Source organism: Dasypus novemcinctus, chromosome 21 (genome assembly GCF_030445035.2).
Source record: "Dasypus novemcinctus isolate mDasNov1 chromosome 21, mDasNov1.1.hap2, whole genome shotgun sequence".
Lineage (NCBI taxonomy): Eukaryota > Metazoa > Chordata > Mammalia > Cingulata > Dasypodidae > Dasypus > Dasypus novemcinctus.
The window spans coordinates 84,998,004-85,020,245 of NC_080693.1; the positions used below are offsets into that span (position 1 = coordinate 84,998,004).

Here is a 22,242-nt window from a genome sequence, read left to right on the forward strand (position 1 = left end):
TAAACACCCAGACATATCATATTTAAACTGCTGAAAACCAAAGATAAAGAGAACATTTTGAAGAGCCACCAGAGAATAAAGACACACTAAATGTCTTTCCTAAGTAAAGACATAAGGATAAGAATTCTCATGGCAGTCTCGTCAGAAACTATGTAAGCCAGGAGAAAATGGAGTGGCATCATGAAAGTGCTGAAAGAAACAAACTGTCAACCCAGATTCCATACCCAGTGAAAATCTTTTGAAAATGAATAAGACAAATATATCCTCTCATGCCATGTATTTTCCATGCTGTACTGAAAGTTATAAAGTTAAGCAAGCAAAAGAAATAAACCTCTATTCACAGATGACATGGTCTTCCATATTGAAAATCCTCAGGGATCCCCTAAAAAGCTATTAGGACTAATAAAGAAATTCAGCAGTGTTGCAGAATACAAGATCAATATACAAAAACCAACTGTATTGTTTTCTATACACCAACAATGAACAATCAAAAGTGAAATTAAAAAAACAATTACACTTACAATAGCTTCAAAAAGAATAACATTTAGGAATAAATTTAACAAAAGTAATGTAAGACTTGGGCACTGAAAACTACAAAACATTGTTGAAAGAAGACCTAAATAAATGGGAAGACAATATTCTTTACATGACAATTCTCAAATTTATCTATGGAGTGAATGCAATCCCTATGAAAATCCCAGTTGCCTTTGTTGCAAAAATTGACAAGCTGATACTAACATTCATACAAAAATCAAGGGACCCAGAGTACCCCCAAAAAAAACTTGAAAAAGAAGAACTAGGGAAGCAGATGTGGCTCAAGCAATTGGGCTCCTGCCTATCACAATGGAGGTTGTGGTTTGATTCCCAGTGCCTCCTAAAGAAGATAGCAAGATGGAGTGATGGGCAGGCATGGCGAGCTGATGCAACAAGATGACCAAGAAGAGACACCAGAAGAAAAACATGATGAGAGACACAACAAAGCAGGGAGCAGAGGTTCCTGGTGCCTCCTAAAGAGGACAAGCAGGATGGTGAGCTGGCACAATGGGCAGGTGCGACAAGCTGTTGCAGTAAGATGATGCAACAAGAGACACAAGGGAAAAAACATATATAGACACAACAAAGCAGGGAACGGAGGTGGCTTTAGAGATTGGGCACCTCCCTCCCACAGTGGAGGTCCTGGGTTCAATTCCTGATGCCTCCTAAAGAAACAAGACAAACAGACACAGCAAATGTAAAAATGATGGGGTAGGGAGAGATAAATAAAATGAATATTAAAAAAAAAAAAGAACTAAGTGGGAGGGCTCACACTTCCCAGTTTCAAAACTTCACTACATCGCTGCAGTAACTGAGACAGTGGGGTACTGGCATAAGGATAGACATGTAGATCAATGGAATAGAATTAATGTAACACCTCAGAAGTAAACCCTATTTTTGGTCAAATGATTTTTGACAAGCATACCAAGACAATTCAGTGGGAAGAGAACAGTCTTTTTAACCAATAATGCCAGGACAACTGGATACCCCACATGCAAAAGAATAACGTTGGACTCCTTCCTTATTCCATACTTAAAATTTAACTCAAAATGGATCATAGTCCTAAATGTAGGAACTAACCCTATAAAACTTTTCAATAAAACATAGGAATTAATCTTCATCACCATGAATTAGGTAGTGGTTTTGGGGATATGATTTAAAAATACAAGCAACAAAAGAAAAATAGGTAAATTGAGCTATATGAAAAATTTAAATCTCTTACACCACCAGTGATTCCACCAAGAAAATGAGAAGACAACCTACAGAATGGGAGAAAATATTTGTAAATCATATATCTGATAAGGGGCTGGTACCCAGAATATACAAAGAACTCTTACCACACAATAATAAAACGATAGATAACCAGTTAAAATGTGGACAAAGGATTTGAATAAACATTTCTCCAAGGAAGATATACAAATGACCAGTTAAGCACCTGAAAAGATGTTCAACATCATTAGCCATCAAGGAAATGCAAATCAAAACCAGAGTGAGATACCCACTTCACCCCACTAGGATGGCTGTATTCAAAAAGGCAGATAATAAGTTTGCCAAGAATGTGGAGAAGTTGAAACCCCATATATTGCTTGGAGAACTGTAAATTGGTGCAGCATTTTTAGAAAATGAATTGTCAGTTCTTAAAAATACTGAACATACAGTTGTCATATAATCTAACAATTCCCCTCCTAGATGGAATTGAAATTAAGACATTTGTCTGGGGCGGCGGACTTGGCCCAGTGGTTAGGGCATCCATCTACCACATGGGAGGTCCACGATTCAAACCCTGGGCCTCCTTGACCCGTGTGCAGCTGGCCCATGCGCAGTGCTGATGCGCTCAAGGAGTGCCGTGCCACGCAGGGGTATCCCCCGTGTAGGGGAGCCCCATGCACAAAGAGCGCACCCCATAAGGAGAGCCACTCAGTGCGAAAGAAAGTGCAGCCTGCCCAGGAATGGCACCACCCACACGGAGAGCTGACACAGCAAGATGACGCAACAAAAAGAAACACAGATTCCCATGCCACTGACAACAGCAGAAGCGGACAAAGAAGACGACGCAGCAAATAGACACAGAGAACAGACAACCGGGATGGGGGGGGCAGAAAGGGGAGATAAATAAATAAATAAATCTTTTTAAAAAATGACATTTGTCCGCATAAAAACTTGTAAATGAATGTTTGTAGCAGCATTATTCATAGTAGCAAAAAAGAAACAACCCAAATGTCCACCAACTAATGAGAGGATAAAGTATGATATATCTATCCAATGGAATATTATTCAGCAGTAAAAAAGGAATAAAGTTATTGATATGAGCTACATCAAAGGTGAACCTTGAAAACATTGTTCTAAATGAAGGACTACAATTATAGAAGACCACTTGGTCGTTTGCCTAGGGCTGGGAGAGGGGGATGGGGTGGGACAGCTAATGAACAGGGAGTGGCATTTAGTGTTGATAAAAAGGTTCTAAACTTAAATTGTGATGGTGGTTGCACAAGTCTGTGAATATACTAAAACCATTGAATTATACAATTTTAAAAGTTGCCTTTATGTATGCAAGTTATATCCCAATGAAGTATTTAAAAAACAAAGGCAAAATAAAGTCTTTTTCAGACAAGCAAAAGCTGAGAAAATTCCTTATCTGAGCTATAAAAAATTTTAAAGGTAGTTTTTCCAGCAGAAGGACTATGATGCCAGACAGGAACCTGGATTACATCATATTCAGGTTAAGATGAAGTTAAATAGTTAAGTTGAAGATCTTCATAGTTAACTATCTTCATAGTTAAGATGAAGATAAATGTAAAAGACTTTTTTAAAAAATCTCATAATAGACTATTTCAAGCAAAATAGTAACAATGTATTGTGGATTTATAGCATATGTAAAAGTAAAATGTATGTCAACAACAGCATAAAAGATGGGAGGTAGGAATTGGAAGTGTGCTGTCGTAAAGTTCTTTCATTATCCATGAAGTACCATATTATTTGAAGGAAGCTATCATTAATTACAATTGTTTATTGGAAACCCCAGAGTAATTTTTTTTTAATTAAGAGGTATAAGTAATAAGTCAATATTGGAGGTAAATTAACTCATAAAAGCATATTCTGTTCATCTAAAAGCAGGGAGAAAAAATGGAGGCAAAGAATAGATTAAATAAATAGCAAAAACTAGCAAAATTGTAATTCAGCCACATCAAAATTACATTATATGTAAATAGTCTAAAAATACCATTTATAAGACAGAGATTGAAAAAATTTGATTTTTTTAAAGACCCAACTTTGTACAAGAAACCCACTTTAAATATCTCATAGATAGGTTAAAAGTAATATAGAAGGAAATTATTCACCTTACAAATATGATTCAAAAGAAAGCTAGAGTATCTACATTTTTATCAGACAAAGCAGATTTCAGAACAAGCAATATTTCAAGGAGTAAAGAAGGTTATCACATAACGGCAAAGCAGTCAATTCACCAAGAAGACCTAAAAAATCAACGTTTAAGTGTGCAGCTATAAAACTTCACATCCATAAATTAAAAGCAGGTAGACCTGAGAAGAGAAATCAATACACCCACAATTAGCTTTACAAATGTAAAAGACTTGAAATCATATAAAATACATTCTCTGAACCAATCTAGTTGAACAGAATGCTCTCCAGAAAGTCTCCCAATATTTGGAAACTAAACAATGCAGTTCTAAATAACCCATGGACCAAACATGAAGTTACAAGGGAAATTAGGAAGTACTTTGAACTGAATGAAAGTGAAAGCACAGCATATCAAAACTTGTGAGATGCAGCTAACACAGTGCTGAGAGGGGAATTTATAGCATTAAACACAGTTTTTTAAAAAAAGATTCAAATCAATGATTTTAGCTTCCACCATAGGGAAAAAAAAAAGAAGGGTAAATTAAACCTAATGCAAACAGAAGTAAGGAAATAAAAATCAGGAAATCAATGAAATTGAAAACTGAAAAACAGGAAAAAATTAATTAAATCAAAAGCTGGTTCTTTGAAAAGAGCAATAAAGTTAATACTCCTCTAATCTCTGGTAAAGAATAAAGAGAAAATAAACAAATCAACAATATCGGGAATGAGAGAGAGGCCATCACTACTTATGCCCATCAACACAGTAACTTGGATGAAATGGCCAAATTCCTTGAAAGTCATAAACTACCAAAATACACTTAAGAAAGTAGATAGCCCAAATAGTCTTATGTCTATTAAAGAGAATGAATATGTGGTTAAAAACCTTCCTAGAAAACCCTAGGCCCAGATAGCTTCACTGGCAGATTCTACCGAATATTTAAGGGAAGAAATAATACCAATTCTACACAATCTTGTAAAGAAAATAAAAGTAGAATGAACACTTCCCAACTCATTGTATGAAGCCAGCATTACTCTGCTACCAAATCCAAACAAAGGTATTGTAAGAAAAGAACTACAAACCAATATCCCTCATGGATATAAACACAAAACCCTCCAGATAAAATAAGCAAATCAAATACAGTAATACGTACAAAAATGTAACATACTGACATGTGGGCTCTTTCCCAAGAATGCAAAGTTGATTTAACACAGCATTCTAGAAATGTTTATTGGTGCAGCATAGAAAACTGTTTGGCAATTCAAAAATGTTAACCAGAGAGTTTTCTTTACAGAAAGAAAACCACAGAAGAAAAAACAAGTAATCATTTCTATAGCTGCAGAAAAAACATTTGACAGAATTTAACAGCCATTCATGATTTTAAAAATTTGAAAAATGTTTCATCAAACTAGGAATGGAAGGGAAATTCCTTACCCTTAAACAGGACACCCAGCAAAAATCTACTGTTGACATTATACTCAATGGCAAAAGACTGAATGCTTTTTCCTTCAAATAGGGAACAAAGCAGGGATGTCTTTTCTCATCCTTTTTATTCAATATAACCAGAGATTCTAGACAGTTCACTAAGACAATAAAAAGAAATAAGTGCATTCATAGACATTACTGTGTATACATAAGATTTTAATGAATCTGCAAAATACAGCTAGACCTTATAAGTGACTATAGTACATTCACAGTATACAAGGTAACATTATACATTAACCAATTGTATGTTACATGAACAATTAGGAATTTAGGTATAAAGGTAAAATATATATACATATATATATTTGTAAGATCTGTATGCTGCAAACTGCAAAAACAATGAAAGAAATCAGAGAAGAGCTAAATAAATGAAGAGATATACCATGTTCATGGATTGGAAGTCTCAGCATTAACTTGTCAGTTCTCCCTACCTTGATGTGTAGATTTAATGCAATCCCAATAAAAATCCCCATAGGATTTCTTGTAGTCACTGACAAGCTTATTCTAAAATCTATATGAAAAAATAAAGGGTATCATCCACATATAAAAAGATCATTAAAATAGGGAAGGGGGAAAGGGGGGGACGATGTTGGGTACATAGGAGTCCCCTATATGTATGTGACTTTACTGTGACCTAAAACTTCTTTGAAGACATAATGAAGAAAAAAGTAAGACACTGAGGAAGAAATGTAAGACATTGCCATTGTACATACAGGACAATAGTTATTACAGTGATGAAAGGCAAAAGGTTTTTTTAAATTTTTTTAAAAATATTTTTTATTCTTTTAAGACCCAAAGACTGAGATGCCAGGCAGAGATCACTCACCATCTTGCTTCAACATGTGGCAACTGACTTTGGCGACCTTGAGTTGAATTCATTAGGGCCTTGTAACTAAGCTTTTACCCCCAAAAACACCCTTGATTAGCGCCAGCAGACCTCAGCACTCCACGGCTGACTACTGCAGGAAAGCTTGGCCATGTCTCATTCCTTGTACAGAATAATTAACTCAATCTACATGTGGAACCTGAAACTATAAAACTTCTAGAAGAAAACAGAGGAGAACCTTTCTGATCTTTGGTTAGGCAGCAGCTTCTTTAATAGGATGGAAATCACAGGCCACAAGTGAAAAAAATATTGAACTTTATCAAAATTAAAACTTCTCCTTTTCCAAATACTCTGTTAAGAAAATGAAAAAAGATAAGCCACTGACTTGAGGAAAAAAAATGGAAAACACATATCTGATAAAGGGCTTGTATCCAGAATACATAACCCTCAAAATTCCGCAATAAGGAAACAAACAACTCAAGAGAAGATGGGCAAAAGAACAGATACTTCACCAAAGAAGATATACAGATGGCAAATAAGCAGATGAGAAGATGCTCGCCATAAAGGAAGTCAGCCAAGGGCAAGGGCAGCAGGCTACCACGGTGAGATACCACCGCCTCTGCTAAGGACTAACAGCCAGTCACACTCTCACGGGCTGGGGATACAAATGCAAAACATTACAGGTATTTTGGAAAAGTTTGGCTGATTCTTAAATTTAAGCAGCCCACAACCTAATAGTATTCCTCTGCAATATTCCCCAAGAGAAGTGAAAACTTTTGTTCACTCAGAGACGGACGTGAATATTTACAGTGGCCTTGTTAAAAATCACCAAAAACTGGAAATGACCCAAATAGCCTTCTCCTGATGAAGAGATAAACAGGTAGAGCCAAACAATGGAATACTACAGAAAACAAAAAAACCCTGATACACGCAGTACCAGGTGGGACGACGGGTTGTACTCGGTGGAGGAAGCCAGGCTCAGGAGGCTCCTGCCCACACGGTGCATTTCTGCAGCTTTCCGGAAGAGGCCAGACTAGAGCAACAGAGACGTGCTGGACTGGACAGGCCAAGGGCAGGGCAGGGTAGACCCCGGAAGGTAGGACCCTAGCGCCCCGTTGTACCCTCCACAGCAGGTGCACGGTGGCAGCACCCACGGCCCAGGCTCCTGTCATCTGCCCTCCGGCACACCTTCCACGTGCTCATCTCCCTGCGTCCACGGAACCACTGTCTGGGTTTTCTTTGGAGCTGAAAGCTCCAGCCCCCGCGTCTGCATAGCCTCTGGGCTTCCCCGCAGGGTACCATACGGTGCTGCGCGAGCCCACCCAGGGCTGCACGGGGAGCTGGTCTGAACCCTGCGGTCCCCACCATGCCCGCCCTCTTGTCCCCTGCTCCCTTCCCACGGAGGCCAGGCTGTCGCCAGCCCTGGCACACACTGAGTCTTGTTTATCTGCATTCTTTAAATTGAGATTATTGCTCTGCATTATTGGTCATTTGTCCTTTCTTTTCTAATAAACTCTGGATTGTTCTAACATAAAACCCAGTGCTAAAACTCCACAGTCCATCCACTGGCCACTGTGGAGTTATTTCTAATCCAGGGTATGTCAAATGTAGCTTTGGAAAGGACATCTTTTCTTGTTATTTCCGGGTTTGGATGTCCTTTTGGGGTTTTTGTTGCTGTTTTTGCGAGCAGTATGTGGTTTTTAAGAAGGAAAGGAATGGAACATAGCAGTGAAATGCTAGAAAACAGAAACCAACAGGCACCTGTGAGAGCAGGCTTCAGAAGGGAGGTTTGGGGTTTGGTTGTTTTCATTTTATAATCAAGCATAACACAAAGCATTTAAGAAGAGAGACGAAAAATGTTCTGCAAACTTCTCGTCTAAGAACCACCTAAAAGGTACCCTGAGATTCTCTGCCTACAGAGATAATTGCTCTCCTCAGCCACACGTGGGCATGGCAGCGCAAGCCTGTCCCGTGTCCCCACAGGGAGCCAGCGTTTCAGTACCAAGTACTGTGCACAATAGTCTCGCGTTGTCACAGCTAATGACGAGGGCAGCTGTGGCAAGCACCCCTGCTTCAGCTCTTGGCCAGGGAGAAGTAGGGTTTTTATTTTGTTTACTTAATTTCTCCTGTATTTTGGGACTTTACAAACATCGGTAGTTGCCTAGCAGGTACTCAGCCTCATTTATCCGATGACACACCTGCCTAAGGAAGGGCGTCCCTACTACACTAGCCAAAGGTCACCTTCTGGGCACAGTGGACTTAAGGCCTGCTGTCCTCGCCCAGGGGATGGCTCTTGGCCCACACACCCACACACACACCTGCACACAGCTGCACACATCTGCACACAGCTGCACATGCCTGCACACGCACGAGCCAGGAAGCAGGAGGGGCCTCTGCCCAGCAGTGGCGGAGGGCCAGCTTGTCTGGACCTCGTGTTTCAGGTAGAGGTGGCCTTGGCCTCCCTTGGGCTGAGCCTTCCGGCCATGTGACAGTCCTCCCCAGTGGTGCATGAGACTGGGCGGGGGCCACTGCCCTGAGAGCGCCGCCACCTGCCCGGGCCTCTCGGCGTCCCACGCGGCCTGCCCAGTGCAGCGCTGCCCTTGTTAATTGCTTATTTTATTTTCCATAAGTCAATTTATCCTCAAACCAGATCCTCCATTCTCTTTAGCATCAGAGAAAGAGTACGCGCCCCGCCTGGTTATGGTTTTGTGTCGGACGTTTCCACAGTGACAGGCGCAGCATCTGCCTCCACCCAGCGCAATGCCACTGAGTCCTCCCCTGGGCCGTCACCTCGCACAACGATGCCAGGCCTGCTGGGGGCTCCGTGGCTCCGTGGGAGGCAGGCCTCCCTGCCGTGGGGGGCCACGGGCCTGGAGAGGACCCCAGCAGGTGGGGTAGATGGGCCCATGGCCGAGAGCCCAGAACCTGCCTTCCTGGGCATGGGACCAGCCTGGCTCGTGGCCGCCAAGCCCAGAAACTGCCTTCACCCTCCGGTGGGCGTTTGTGCGCTGGCCGGACGGGCAGGCCAAGGCCCTCCCCGCGCCGATCAAGGTCCTAAATTTGACACAAGAATGCCGCCAACTGCCGGGCGTCACCTGGCGTTCCTCATCGTTGCAGATCCCGGAGGAGCACGACCTGGAGAGCCAGATCCGCAAGGAGCGGGAGTGGCGGTTCCTGCGCAACACGCGCGTGCGGAGGCAGGCCCAGCACATCATCCAGAAGGGTAGGCACCGTGGCTGCGGCTCGGCCCGGGGTGTGGCAGGGCCTCGTCGGGAGCTGCCAGCGACGGTCTTGGGAGGAAGTGACTCCCAGGTCGGGCCTGGGAGTGGGGACCACGAGGGGGGCCGGCCGTAGGGGGAGGCAGCCTCACCGCCTGCACGGGCTCGAGGGTCCCGCCCGCGTGGGCTGTGGGAGCCCTGGGAAGCCCACCCCCTCCCCCAGAGTGCACCCAGTGCCCTGGACTCCGCTGCTCCCCCACGGGCACCTCCAGCCCGCGTCTTCCGCAGGGAGCCTCTCAGGCCGAGTTTTCAGAGCGAGCCCAGGTTCTGGAACCCGTGTCTGCCGCCCCGGTGAGCCCTGAGCCCCGGGCTTCCCCGGAGGAGAGGACAGTTGACCCTGCTTGGAACTACAGGGCCCAGAGCTGTTTCCCGGAAGGTTCGCCAGCCTGTGGCACCCCTAGCCCTCCTGGCCGGGAGCGCGGACCAATTCGTTTGGCTCTTCTGAGTCAGGCGTGGAAGCCGAGCTGGGCTGCCCGGCGACAGGCTGAAGGCGAGCTCGACCCCCAGCGGAGGGGCGGCTGCCTGGGGCTGCTGTCGGGACGCAGCAGGGGCGACACCAGGGCTGCGCACTCAAGAGACAAAGCTGGCTTCTCTACAAAACAGAGAATCTTTGTGTAAACCAATTTGGGGGTTCAATCTTCCATTTTTTGTGTGAAAAAGAAAGATTTGTTGAAAACACCAAGCTGCGAAACATTAGCTAATGAGACTGCAAGGTGTGAAAAACAAGGCAAAACGGGCGTGCCGCCGAGCAGGTGGACATTTGGGGCCACGCCCTTCGCGAGGCACCTGCTGTGATCAGAACTTGGGTTCAGTGTGAAGTTTCGTCTCTGTGTGGCACCAGCTGGGCGCTGGGCAGATGGGAGCGAGGATGCCCGCCTGTGGTCCTGTAGCAGTGCCCAGCCAGTGGGCCTTGACCCAAGCGCAGGAAGGAGAAAGACCAGCGCCAGTTTTCCTTATTTACCTGAACATCCTTCAGCCTGTCCGTCAACACTGTACTGGTACTTGCATTTTTACAAACTTGATCAGCTGGCTTGGTGATCTGGGGCGTTTCTCTCTGTTTTTCAATTTTGCCCTCTCTTTGGGCTCTCCCCGTAACAGCTATCACTTTGTGCCATGCTTCTTGACACCCAAGAATGTCTCCTAAGAATGAAGCTGCCCACTGCTGCCAGAATTAAAACCTTCGGGCCTGTTGACCCCATTGGTTCCACCCTTCTTATCAAAAAGTGGTTTTCAGCCCGCGGTTGCTGTTCTGAATGGAGATGAGCTGGGGCCTGGCAGCTCCGGCACAGAAGCAGCTCGGCTGAGTGAGGCGCGTCCGCGGACACCGCGTGCTTCATGGGAGAAGGGGCCTGGGCCCCACCGGCTTGGCGCAGGCAGCACATGACACAGGCAGAGGTATGGACGACCCACCAGGCACAGGCAGCTGAGGCCCAAGTTACCAGGCCCCTGTGCCTCTGCCCGCAGGAGGCTTGGCTTTCTGCTGAGACACGGAGCCCGAGGAGGAGGCTGGGGCAGGCCGGGCCAAAGCTGCCCCAGGGCCAGAGGCTTCTCCGCATCGTCACCATCTAAGCCCAAGGCCTGTGCCCGACCAAGGAGTGTGCAAGTCGCAGAGACGCCCTCCCGGGTCTACCAGATGTCTGGGGCCAAGAGTGTTGGCAGGTACAGCGTTCCTCTCCCCTCTTGCACTGCAACAGAAGATGGGACGTGTCAGCCCACACAGCCCTCACCACACGTAATAGCCTTCTAGAACCAGCCAGAGACCGACCTTGACCCATCCTGAATCTCTTTGCACCTTGAACTTCATCCTTCTTTCTGAAAGGAGCTCTTTCAAAGCCATAAGGGATTCATGTGCCAGTACCTGGGGGCCAGGTGACTTCATCTGCTGGATTTGTGGTTTGATGTCCTTCAGCTCATACAGTTTCACGGCCATCCTCTTTCCAGACGGAGGGACCCTCCGGGGCTTTGCTGGACTGTGCTGATGGCGGCTGCCCCAGATGCAGCAGCCCGAGGCTGGAACAGCTCAGGGCCTTCCTGAGCCCGTATTCCGAAACCTCTAGCACATTTCTCGTGTAGTTTAGCCAGGTCACCGTGCATGGATCTGCATTTTGCCAAAGAACAAGTGATCACATGCGGGGCGGCAAGCATTGGCGGGGACCCAGGCAGCCCCCGCAGCGTGAGCTTGCTGCGCACTCTGAGACTTCCTCCCATACTTCCTGTCTCCTTCGAGCCCCTTCAAGCCTCACACGCGAGGTGTCAGTGTCTGCCTTGGTGAAAGCATGCTGGCGACGTGCGCCTTACGCTAAGGCCTGCCGCTGAGCACAGCCCGGGTCTCTCGTAGGTATCACGAGGCTGGACGATCAGATCTTCCTGAACAGGAACCCCGGCGTCCCCTCCGTGGTCAAGTTCCACCCCTTCACCCCGTGCATCGCCGTGGCCGACAAGGACAGCATCTGGTAGGCACTGCGCTCACTCAGCGCGTCGGCAGGCGTCCCGGTGACGGGCGCCCTCCCACCACCGCGCCTCTGCAGAGTGAGTGGGCAGCCTCTCGCTTCCGAGGCGGGATGCCTTCCCCCAGCCGCACGCTTTCAGAAGGACGGTCTCGAGGACATTCCGAGCCACGTCCCCATCACGTCGTCCTCGTGTAGCCTGGGCCCCTGCGCTGCTTCACTGCGCCCTTCGCTGCGGGGAGCCTGGGGTGGTGCCGGCCACGGGATGCTGGTGGCACGTCCTGCCCTTGAGGCGAATGCCGTCCCTCCGGAGTGGGCAAGGCCCGTTCTAGGCCGCCGCGCAAACAGGTTCTTGCACGTCCGCTCCTCGGCAGGAGCACGTGCACGAGGGAGCACGGTGTTGGCAAGCCGCGGCGCCAAGGAGCGCCGGGCCTGACCCAGGACAGGCGCCTGGGGTGGTGGGCAGGAGCCACTTGGTGGGGCTTCTCACGCTTCCAGAAAGGTCGTGACTCTCACCTGTTTCTTTTCCTCTCAGTTTCTGGGACTGGGAAAAGGGGGAGAAGCTGGATTACTTCCACAACGGCAACCCCCGCTACACCAGGGTCACCGCCATGGAGTTCCTCAACGGCCAGGACCGCCCCCTGCTGCTGACAGCCACGGGTGAGCCGCGGGAGCCGCTGTGCCCCGGAAGCAGGGCTCCCGGGGGAGGGCGCTGGGGCAGCAGCCGCCCTGAAGAGCAGCCGCGGCAGGCGCCGCTGGGGGCGTGGCTCTTCCTGGCCTGGGCACTCCGGGGGCGTCGGCCCTGCCTCTGAGCCCGGCTGGCCTCCAGCACTGGATCCCACCACCCTTTCTTGGGACTTTTTGGTCTGAAAGTATCTTTATTTTACCCCCACTTTGGAACAATAGTTTCTCCAGGTAAGGTGCCCTTAGATGGGCCGTTAGTTTCCTTTAGTGCTTTAAAAACATGATTCCATCGTTCCTCGCAGACGAGAGGTCCGCAGTCGACCCAGCTGCCCCTCCCTCGGATATAAGGTGCCAGGGAGGCGGGTGAGAGGTGGAGCAGGGGGAGCGAGGAGGGCAGGAGGGGGCAGGGTCGGGGTCTGGCTCAGCTGTGCTACGTCCTGCCGGGCTCGCGGCTTCGGAGCTGCTGGACAACTGTGCTGGTGCATCCTGGCATCACGCCGTCCTCTTCTCCCTCCAAGCGTCTCTGCTCCGCTCTGACGGGCATAACAGGGACCTCGTAAAATCGAGTAGTATCCACGCCTGTCCTTCACACCTGGGGGCACGGGGGTATGGACAGAGAACTAGGCGGGCTCGGGTCGTGGGGCCACGGTCAGCTGTGGAAAGGCTCTCGAGGCCGGTTCCAGGGCATGTGGGGCGGAGGCCAGGGTAGGCCGAGGGGCCTTCACGGTGGCTAGGCGGAGGCCGGGCACCAGGGCAGAGCGGCGGGGCGGGCAGCAGGCGGACATCGAGCCCAAGGCGACCCAGCATCTGCGCGTCTCCCCAGCCGCTGCCCCTCTCGGCAGCGCAGGGCAGGCTGCACCCTGGCAGATGGCGGGCAGCCTGGAAGGCAGGTGGAGGCCGGGGAGCCGCCCCAGGGCCAGCGAGGGTCTGGAGGGTCGGGGCCAGAGCGCGTGGGATGCCAGCAGGGGGGCGGGAGCCTCGCTCGCTGCACGCTCACTGCACACCCACACACGCTCACTGCACACTCACCACACTCACTGCACGCTCACCACACTCACCCCTCATGCTCACTGCACTGCACACTCACCAAGCTTACCACCCACCGCACTCTCCACACACACTCACCCCTCACACTCACCGCACTCACTGCACGCTTACCCCTCACACTCACCGCACACCCCACGCACCCTGCGCGCTCCCTGCACGCTCCTGTGGGAGGGCACAGGGGCCACAGGCCCCGTCCCAAGCTTCCGACAGCCCAGCGGGGTCCTCGCCGCTTCTCACTTCGGAGCGCACGGCACGGCTCAGCCTGAGCCAGACTGACAGGCGTCAAGCAGGAGGAGCAGAGGCGGGAGACCTCACCCTCAGCGGGCCGGGCTTCGTGGGCCTCTCTGGGGCCAGGCGGGGAGTGGGGAGCGGGGAGCGGGGCGTGCGGGCCCCTCCGGGCGGCGTGTGCAAAGCCTCCTTCACCCGGCGAGGAGGGGCTCCCTTCGGACTAGAGCCAGGGGAGGGGCCCGCTGCCTGTGGCCAGCTTGTCCCGGATCGCGGCGGAGCAGGCCAGGGGTGAGCAGAGCCGGCTGCGCCCGTGGGCGGGCCGCGCCCTCGCCTCACAGCCCGGCACCGGGGCCTGCCCTCCCGAGGCGCTCGGGGCCCCCCTGCCCACCCGGGTGCTGACCTCCTCCCTTCTCTCCTCCCCAAGACGACGGGGCCATCAGGGTCTGGAAGAACTTTGCTGATTTGGAAAAGAACCCGGAGATGGTGACGGCGTGGCAGGGCCTCTCGGACATGCTGCCGACGACTCGAGGTGGGTCCGCGGCTCCCCCAGGGCGGGGGTCCCGGGGCCGCTGGCATCACAGGCCCGCGGCTCCCCCTGCTGGCCGGAACCGCTCAGCCCTGGGCCGCGCGTGCTCGCCCGCCACGCTCGCCTCTGCCGCGCGCCCTGCTGCCGTCCTCAGTGGAAGCCCGGCTGCTGGCAGGGCGGAGGGCCCACGAGCACCCTAGAGCCCCAGATCGTCCCGTAAGGCAAAGAAGCCTCGGTCCTCTTCTTAGTGGGCCGTGCAGACGGCCACGTGGCCAGCGCCTGCCTGCGGGCAGTGGAGCCCTGGGGCACGGGCACGTAGCTGCCCTCGGAGCCGAGGCTCTGGGGCCCTTGCCCCCTGCCTCGCGCACAGTGTGCTCCCCTCGCTGGCACTGGCAGGGGCACCGGCTGGCCTGCTCGAGGCCCTCATGCTTTCCTGGCCACGGGCGGTTGCACCCGGTGCCCTGGCCTGCGCAGACGTCCCAACTACCTGCTCCAGGCCAGGCCGGGCCGCCAGGGGCAGCAGAGACCACCCTTGAGGAGCAAGGCGAGGTCGGCATCTGTGGGAAGCCCCCGCACTCCAAGCTCATGGCCCCTCTGTCCAGGCAGCCTGGCCGCAGACCGCAGGCTCAGACCCTTCCAGCCATGGGTCTCTGTGGCCGGCAGTTTGCTTCTGGGAATCGTGGTCTCTTCTCAGCATGACCCTAAAACTACTGGTGGTTTTATCAGATGTGGAAGTCAGAGCCTAAAGCGTCTTGCCCGCCTGCTGCCCCATCCGCACTGCCCTGCATCCAGAGGGGAGCCTCGCGCTGCACGGTCAGGCTGCCCTGCCTTCGTCCCGGCCCGAGTGCCGGCCTCAGGGGCAGCTTCGTGCGGGCAGTGGTTGGGGGCATGGCCGTGTCTTCTTTTCAGGGAAAGATGATAATCCACAGCCTATCCACACATCTGGGGCCCTCACCCTGGGCCACGGGCCACTGCGGCTGCGTCGTCACGATTGCACCATGCCCTCGTGTGCTCCGCTAGTGTCGTGCGGGGGGCAGACACATTTCCCTGCTGTCTCCTCATGCCTGCTAGTTCCGCTCTGGCCCTCGAGGTCCCCTCCTCTGCTCTGAGGCCTGTCAGTCCCTCAGCTCAGGTCACAGGCTCAGCCAGGACACGGGGCTCCAATCCCTGAGGTTTCATTTCTGAGGAGACGGAAGCCATGGTTTTCAGCGCTTGTCGCCCTCCCCCCCGTTCCCAGCAGCCCCCTGTGCAGGGCGGCGCACAGAGAGTGCTCACCCTGCCTCCTGCAGGCCGCTGGCCCTGACCCCACCCGCCTGCCCCTGCCCCTGAAAGACGAGGCCTGTGATTTCAAGCCACAAACAGGACCGCGCCCTCCGCACGCGCCCTCCACACACTTCAGCGGAGGGCGGAGGAGCTGGCGAGGGGGGAGGGCAGGTGGCGCGGGTCCTGTGGGAAGGAGGGCTGAGCCCACGGGAACCCCGGGGCCCTGGCCGCCCCTCCACGAGTCCCCTGCCCTCAGGCCCCGGCACCGTCCAGAACCCGAGCGCGGCGCCTGCGCCACTCGGCCTGCGGCTCTGGCTCCACGTGGCTTCAGCCAATATGGTGTCTCTGCAGCCCCTCCTGGATGCGCTCCCCTTTCCAGGGCGGACGGTGGTCCCTCGGGCGAGCGTGCCCTGGCGGGCCAGGGGCCCTCGGGTCGACCCCACAATTGCTTTCCTCGTGGTTCTGGCCTGAAAGCCTTCAGTCTGTCTTGACCACAGCAAGCAGGGGCATGAGCGCCGTCGTCCAGTGCCCAGGGCGTTCGGCGGCTGCGTCCTCCTTTGATCACATGTCCTGGTCTGGGCCACTCCCTCATCACGTGTCATCTATGCAGCACGACGCTGGAAGGGCGTCGACCCGGCCAGGCAGTCCAGGTCATGCTGGACAAGTCGGGCCGCCCCCCACGCTGAGAGGGAAGATGGGAAGGCCAGCAGCGCACCTGCCGGGACTGGAGCTGCGCTTGCGGCCTTCCCTGCACCCTGCCAGGCCGGCAACGTCTCCTCCAAGATCAGAGAACGACCGACATGACCCATTGGAGCGCGGCTGTCCCTGGCCTCCCACCATCCTTGCAGACGAGGCTCGTTGGGCCGGTCACCCGGTCAGCACAGCGAGGGCACGGGCGCTGCCCAACTCGGGCGGAGCCCACCCTGCAGGTGGCGCAGGCTGAGGAGGCGTCTCCAGAAAGCCCACGCAGCCCGCCCGTAACCAGCCAGTCCTTTTCTCCTGCCCCGGCCCCGCAAAGCCTGAGGTCGCGTTCCTGGCCCGGCCCCGAGGCGGAGGCCACCCGCCCTCCCCCACTCGCGCGGCCCCTTGTCTGGGCCCTCGGCGGGCGGGAGCTGGTGTGGGAGCAGTGGGGAGTCCCCCGGCCAGCCGTCCTCCCAAGCCCACTGCCCAGCCCAGGACACAATGGCCGCACCCACCCTGACCAGCAGCCCCGAGAGCAGTGGCAGGTCCCCCACATTGGTGCGCACGGCGCTGGCGTCGCCCTCGGGCCCCGGGTAATCTTTAGTGTTTGGTAACAGAGTGGTAGGATGGCAGCTGTGGGAGACCCCGAAAGAGCCAACCGCAGGCGGCGGCAGGCCCATGGGCAGAAGGCGGCCGCAGCCTCCCTGCCCTCCTCCGTGCCCAGGGTGGGGCAGGAAGTACCCTCCAGACCCCAGGCAGGGGACAGTCCCACAGGGCCGCCAGCCGGGCGCCCAGCACCTCCTTCCTCTGAGCCGCCCAGCCTCACCTCGTCCTCGCTGCCCACTTCCCAGGTGAGGACCCTGGGCTGGAGCAGCCGGTCACTGAGGAGCTGCCCCTGAGGACGGGGCTCCCGGCCCAGGCGTCTGTGGCCAGCACGCGGTTCTGCTGAGCCCGCCTGGCTCTGCCCACCACTTCGCTGCCATCCAGAGCGCGCAGGCCCAGAGGGACGCCACACCGCCCTGCAGGAAGGCGTCCATACATCTGGGGGAGCATGGGGGCCTATCTGGGCAGGTCGGGGTCCTCCCACGTCCCTGGCCAAGGCCCACTCTGCTGGGAGGAGCCCCCCAGGTCTGGGGGCAGCAGCCCTGCTGGGTGGCAGAGCTGCAGCCCCGAGGGCCTGCTCCAGGTCAGGGCCCCAAGGCGCTCGGGGGGCACCATGGAGCTGGACGCTGACACTGCAGGGTCCAGGCCCCAGAGCAGACCCTGCACCCCCTTTTCCGGAACCTCCCACGAGGTGAGCTCTTTCCCCCACTGTATCCCGAAGAGGAAACAGCTGCTGCGCTGGGATGCGTGCGCAGGACCAGCATCAGGGTGCAGTTAGGCGAGTCCGGAGCCCCCGTGCGGCTCCCGGGGAGCACAGCCTTTTGCCAGGGCCTGCGCCGAGCGGCCCCGCGTCCATGGAGGGGCCTGGAGTCGTGTGCGGCCGGGGCTGCGTGGGCTCAGTCCGGGTGAGCGGGGTTGTCAGTCACCCCATCTGGTCCTGGGGCACAGGAGCCCCGAGGGGGCGGCAAGAGGGGGCGGCGACCCGGAGCGGCTCACAGCAGGGCCCCTGGGGGCGCCTGGGCCACTGGCGGCAACTGCAGAACTTCAAGCCCGGGACCACCAGGGGCCACCAGGGCGCAGGGCGGGCTGCCTGCCCATCCCTGTCCAGGGTAGAGAGGCCCGAGCCGGACCGCGAGGGTGCCCGGACGCCCCCTCCCGTGCGCGGTCTCAGGCCCCCCTTACGAGCCCACCTGCGTCCACCAACTTTGTCCCCCCCTGCTCGTCATGAATCCAAAACGCACCCCAGCACCCACGCCCATGGAAGCCCACAGAGAAGGGTGCCTGAGAGCTCTGGTGGTGGGTGGGTGTGCACGTGTGTGTGTATGTGTGTATGTGCATGTACGTGTGTGTACGTGTGCATGCTCGTGTGCACACTCACGCACTTGCGGCGGCTGTTTCTGCTAAGACTGAGGGGAGTCGCTATCCCCAGGCGGAGGACGAGGGAAACTGGGCCTTCGCCTGCTGCCGGGCGACGGTCTGCTCCCAGCCGTGGGCGGCTGCCGGCGCCCGCTCGGCCCCCTGGTGCTCACCGCTGCCACATGTCGCCCGGTCTTGCGGTGCCTGGGCACCGCCAGGCTCCCTGACCGCATCCGCTGCGTGTTTGGGGTGACGACACGCACTGCTGGCGTGGGCCAGCAGCAACTCCCAGACCGCCTGCGGGCGCCCGAGGGGCAGTGGTGGTGTTCCCTCGCAGGCCGCCGGCGTTCCCTGCCAGGAGGGTGGCGGAGCCCAGAGGGGAAAGGTCACCCAAGACCGGCCGCAGGCGCCTAGTGAGCTCGGCACAGGGAGCAGGTGCCCAGGGGCCGGGCCAGGCCCAAGGGAGCCCCTCACTGCCTTCCGGGCACACGGCGAGCGCATCCGCCCCGCCCCCTGCCGCGTTGGATGGTGTCCACGTGTGCACGTCCCGGGGCTGCTTGTGGGCCCCGGGGCTCTAGGAGGACGCTCTGCAGGGCCTGTCTTTCAGGTGGGGTGGGCAAGGCAGACGGACAGGCGTCCTGGGGACCCCGTGCGTGCCCCCCAACGGGCCTCTTCTCACACATTCCGAACTTACCCTCCAGCGCAGGTAGACCTGAGGCTTAGGAGCCTCCAGCAGGGCCCCTCCGCACCTCCGAGGACCCCGTGTGGGCGAGGCAGGCCGCTGCAAGCTACGGGATCCTGCTGGGCGCTCCTCTCCCAGTGCCCTGCCCTCTCTGGAGGCTGCACTTGGAGGACGTTCAGGAATTGGAGAGAGAACGGCAGCCAAAGAATTGGAGAGGAGCCTGCGTGCGCCGTGGGGGCGAGGGGAGCGCTGGGAGAAACCACCAGGCCCTCCGGCCTGCAGGGAGGGGCGGGAGCAGGGTGGGGGGCTTGGCGCGCGGAGGGCGGGCACGGCGGTGTGGGAGGGCGTGTGGCAGTGGCTCAGGAAGGGCCAGCCTCGGGCGGGGCGGTGCTCGGCCCTGTCTGAAAAGGCCACTTTCAAGACGGCAGGTGAGCACGGTCGAGCGGGGTGGCAGGTGCTAGGAGTTTGGTTCTGCTCGTCCTCGTGGGTGTAACGGGCTGGTGACCGGTGGGTGCGTTCTGGGGCGGCGCCCTCTGGGAGCGCGGAAGCGGCCCTCTCGCCCTCCACGCGGCCGCCCGCCCCTCCCAGGGCTGCCTGCTCCGACCTCCGCCCCGCAGGATGGGCGCGGCATCCTGCCACGACGCCGGGCCTGAGGCCCCCCGGGCGTGCCCCGCGTCCTTGAAAGTGGGCAGCTCAAACCACTAGGACCTGGCTAGCCGCGGGGACAGCCGGGCTCTGGGGGTGCTAGTCAAAGGGGCGCTGACGCAAACTCCTGAGGCCTGTTCGCTTTTATAAAGGGCTTACAGATACCAAACCATAAAGCGCAAGTTACGTCCCTCCCCACAGCCCGCCGCCACGTGTTGGGGCAAGATGGCGGCGCCAGGTGCAGGCCTCCCGGGCCCCTCTCTGGGCTCAGCTGCCCTGCTCTCTCCACGAGGCCAGCTGTAGACCAGGAGGTGGACGGCTCGTCTCTTCCCAGCACCCGTGCCGGGTCTGCTGAGCCTTCGCTCCTTCTCCACGGTTCTGCTCTTCTGTATGTTCACCTCCCGGGCTCCAGGACCAAAACGCCAACCTCCCCCGCTGCGGTGCGGTTTCTCTGAGCCCCTGTCCCCCACAGGGGAGGGACTCAAGTCCCACTACATGGCCCAATCACAGCCTCAATCGTGATTTAATCAAGGAGGACGAAACCTCGGTGTCCCATAGGCCCTGATACGCCCAGGGGACCCAGCCAGTTCACCAACAACCCAGGATCTGTGTGTGGAATCCAGTAACCACATCAGCCAGCCGCAGGGTTTGGTTTCCGGCCTCAGAACGGCTGCCCCCTCGCCCCAGGCCTCGGGGCGCCCTGGACGCCCAGCCCTGGCCAAGCCCGCCACCCGCCCTGGCGCGGAGGGTGCGAGCCTGTCGGTGCCCCCGCAGGAGCCGGCATGGTGGTGGACTGGGAGCAGGAGACCGGCCTCCTCATGAGCTCCGGGGACGTGCGGCTCATCCGGATCTGGGACACGGACCGCGAGATGAAGGTGCAGGTACGTGGCCCCGCGCCCAAGCGGCTTCTCGAGGGCCCCCCGCAACCCTGGGAGCCTCACCCCGCTCCTCCCCGAGCGCCCCCACGCACCCCGGCTTCCTCAGCCTGGCAGCGGGAGCACAGGCGGTCGGGGGGAGGCAGGAGGCGAGGCTCCACAGGACGGGGCAGCCCCGCTCTGGAGCTGCCGGGACCCCGCCCGGCTCACGGTGCAGTCACACCTCTGCGGGCCCCAGGTGTCGGAAGTGGGAGTCGTTATTTCAGCACTTCTATGGCCTTTTCCCTGCGGTTTTAATGGAGAGCCTGGACTTGCTCTGCCTGGGGGCCCAGGAAGGGGACGGGCCGAGGGCTGCCCGCACGAGGGTGCCAACCCGTCCGGCCGATCCTGCCTCTGTCCCCGCTCCTGGGAAGGTCCAGCCGAGCCCGCCCCCACCCTGCCCCTGCACGGAGCCCTGCTCAGCCCACAGGACCCCAGACCCGGCGGGAAGGGCCACTGGTGAAGGGGCTGAGGCTGTGCCTCCGGCAGTGGGAGCCGCCCTGCCTGCGCGGCCGCCAGTTAAAACCAGGTTCCTGCCACCACGGTCTGAGCGGCCACCCTCTCACTGCTGCGCCAGGGGCCAGTCCCGGGGCTGCTCCAGCCCCTCACTGGGCCCTGTTCTGGCCCGCCGGGTCCTTTGGCCCTTCCCACGATGGCCCGAGCAGCTTGGGCCCATGTTCCTCAGGGGAAGTCCCTGTGCCCACCTGGGAGGCGGGGCCAGCCAGGGGGCTGCGGCACCACCCCAGGAAGTGTGGTCGCCACCAGCCGTGGCCTTGCCTCTGACAGTGGTGCTGTCCCTGGCAGGCCCCTCGCCCGGCACTGGCTGTGCTCGGGGAGCCCAGCACCCGCTCCTCTGCGGCCACTCCACTCCCCGTGCGGGAGGCCTCCGTGCGTGCCAGCAGCCGCAGAACGGCCCGAGCGGACAAGCGTCTTTGTCGCCCCGTGGCCATTTTGTGTCTCCTGCCCCTTCCCGCCAGGCGGTCCTCACACCTGCCCTGCAGCTCTCGCCGCCGCAGACAACCCGAGACGGCGTGTCCTCCCTCAGAAAGGGGGAGGCGCGCGGGCTGCGGGGCTGGGCTGCGGGGCCTGGGTTCCGGGAGTGGCCCTCCCTCCCTGCCCGAGGCCTGCTCACGCCCGCGTGCTTGCGCCTAGGACATCCCCACGGGCGCCGACAGCTGCGTGACCAGCCTGGCCTGCGACTCGCGCCGCTCGCTCATCGTGGCCGGCCTGGGCGACGGCTCCATCCGCGTGTACGACCGGAGGATGGCGCTCAGCGAGTGGTAACGCACGGGTGGCGCGGAGGCAGGGCTGGCCCTGGGCGCGGGGTCCCCACTCGGCACCTGCGGGCCTCGGAGCCTCGGGTCCCCCGTAGCCCCGCCCCTCGCGGGGCGCTCCCCGTGTTTCTTTTATATATGTGTAGTTTTTTTACTTGGAAACCTACAGGTCTACAGAAAAGCCTTGCAGAAAGCGCAGGCCCCCCACGTGGAGGTCCCCTCCCCGGCGGTGGGCCGGGCTCCCCCCCAGGAGGGCTCCATGGGGGTCCAGGAGCCACGGAGCCAGGGATGTGGGAGGCAGGCGCGGCCACCGTGGTGGGGGGACGGCCTCCCCGGAGGGCCGGGCAAGCCGAGGCCCAGGCGTGACCAGGTTCCCACCAGAAGCAGCCAGGCCGGCCTGCTGGGGCCGAGGGG

General features: G+C 56.4%; 1 protein-coding gene across 2 annotated transcripts in view; it reads left to right on the forward strand.

Annotated features, from left to right (window-relative positions):
- RPTOR (regulatory associated protein of MTOR complex 1) overlaps window positions 1-22,242 on the forward strand; it is a 434,359-nt gene that overhangs the window by 406,631 nt on the left and 5,486 nt on the right. For both annotated transcript variants that reach the window (XM_058284855.1, XM_058284854.2), the window contains exons 26-31: window positions 9,318-9,423; window positions 11,817-11,931; window positions 12,461-12,585; window positions 14,309-14,413; window positions 20,415-20,521; window positions 21,707-21,834. In XM_058284855.1, coding sequence (XP_058140838.1) covers window positions 9,318-9,423; window positions 11,817-11,931; window positions 12,461-12,585; window positions 14,309-14,413; window positions 20,415-20,521; window positions 21,707-21,834 — 686 coding nt within the window. The remainder of the gene's footprint in view (window positions 1-9,317; window positions 9,424-11,816; window positions 11,932-12,460; window positions 12,586-14,308; window positions 14,414-20,414; window positions 20,522-21,706; window positions 21,835-22,242) is intronic.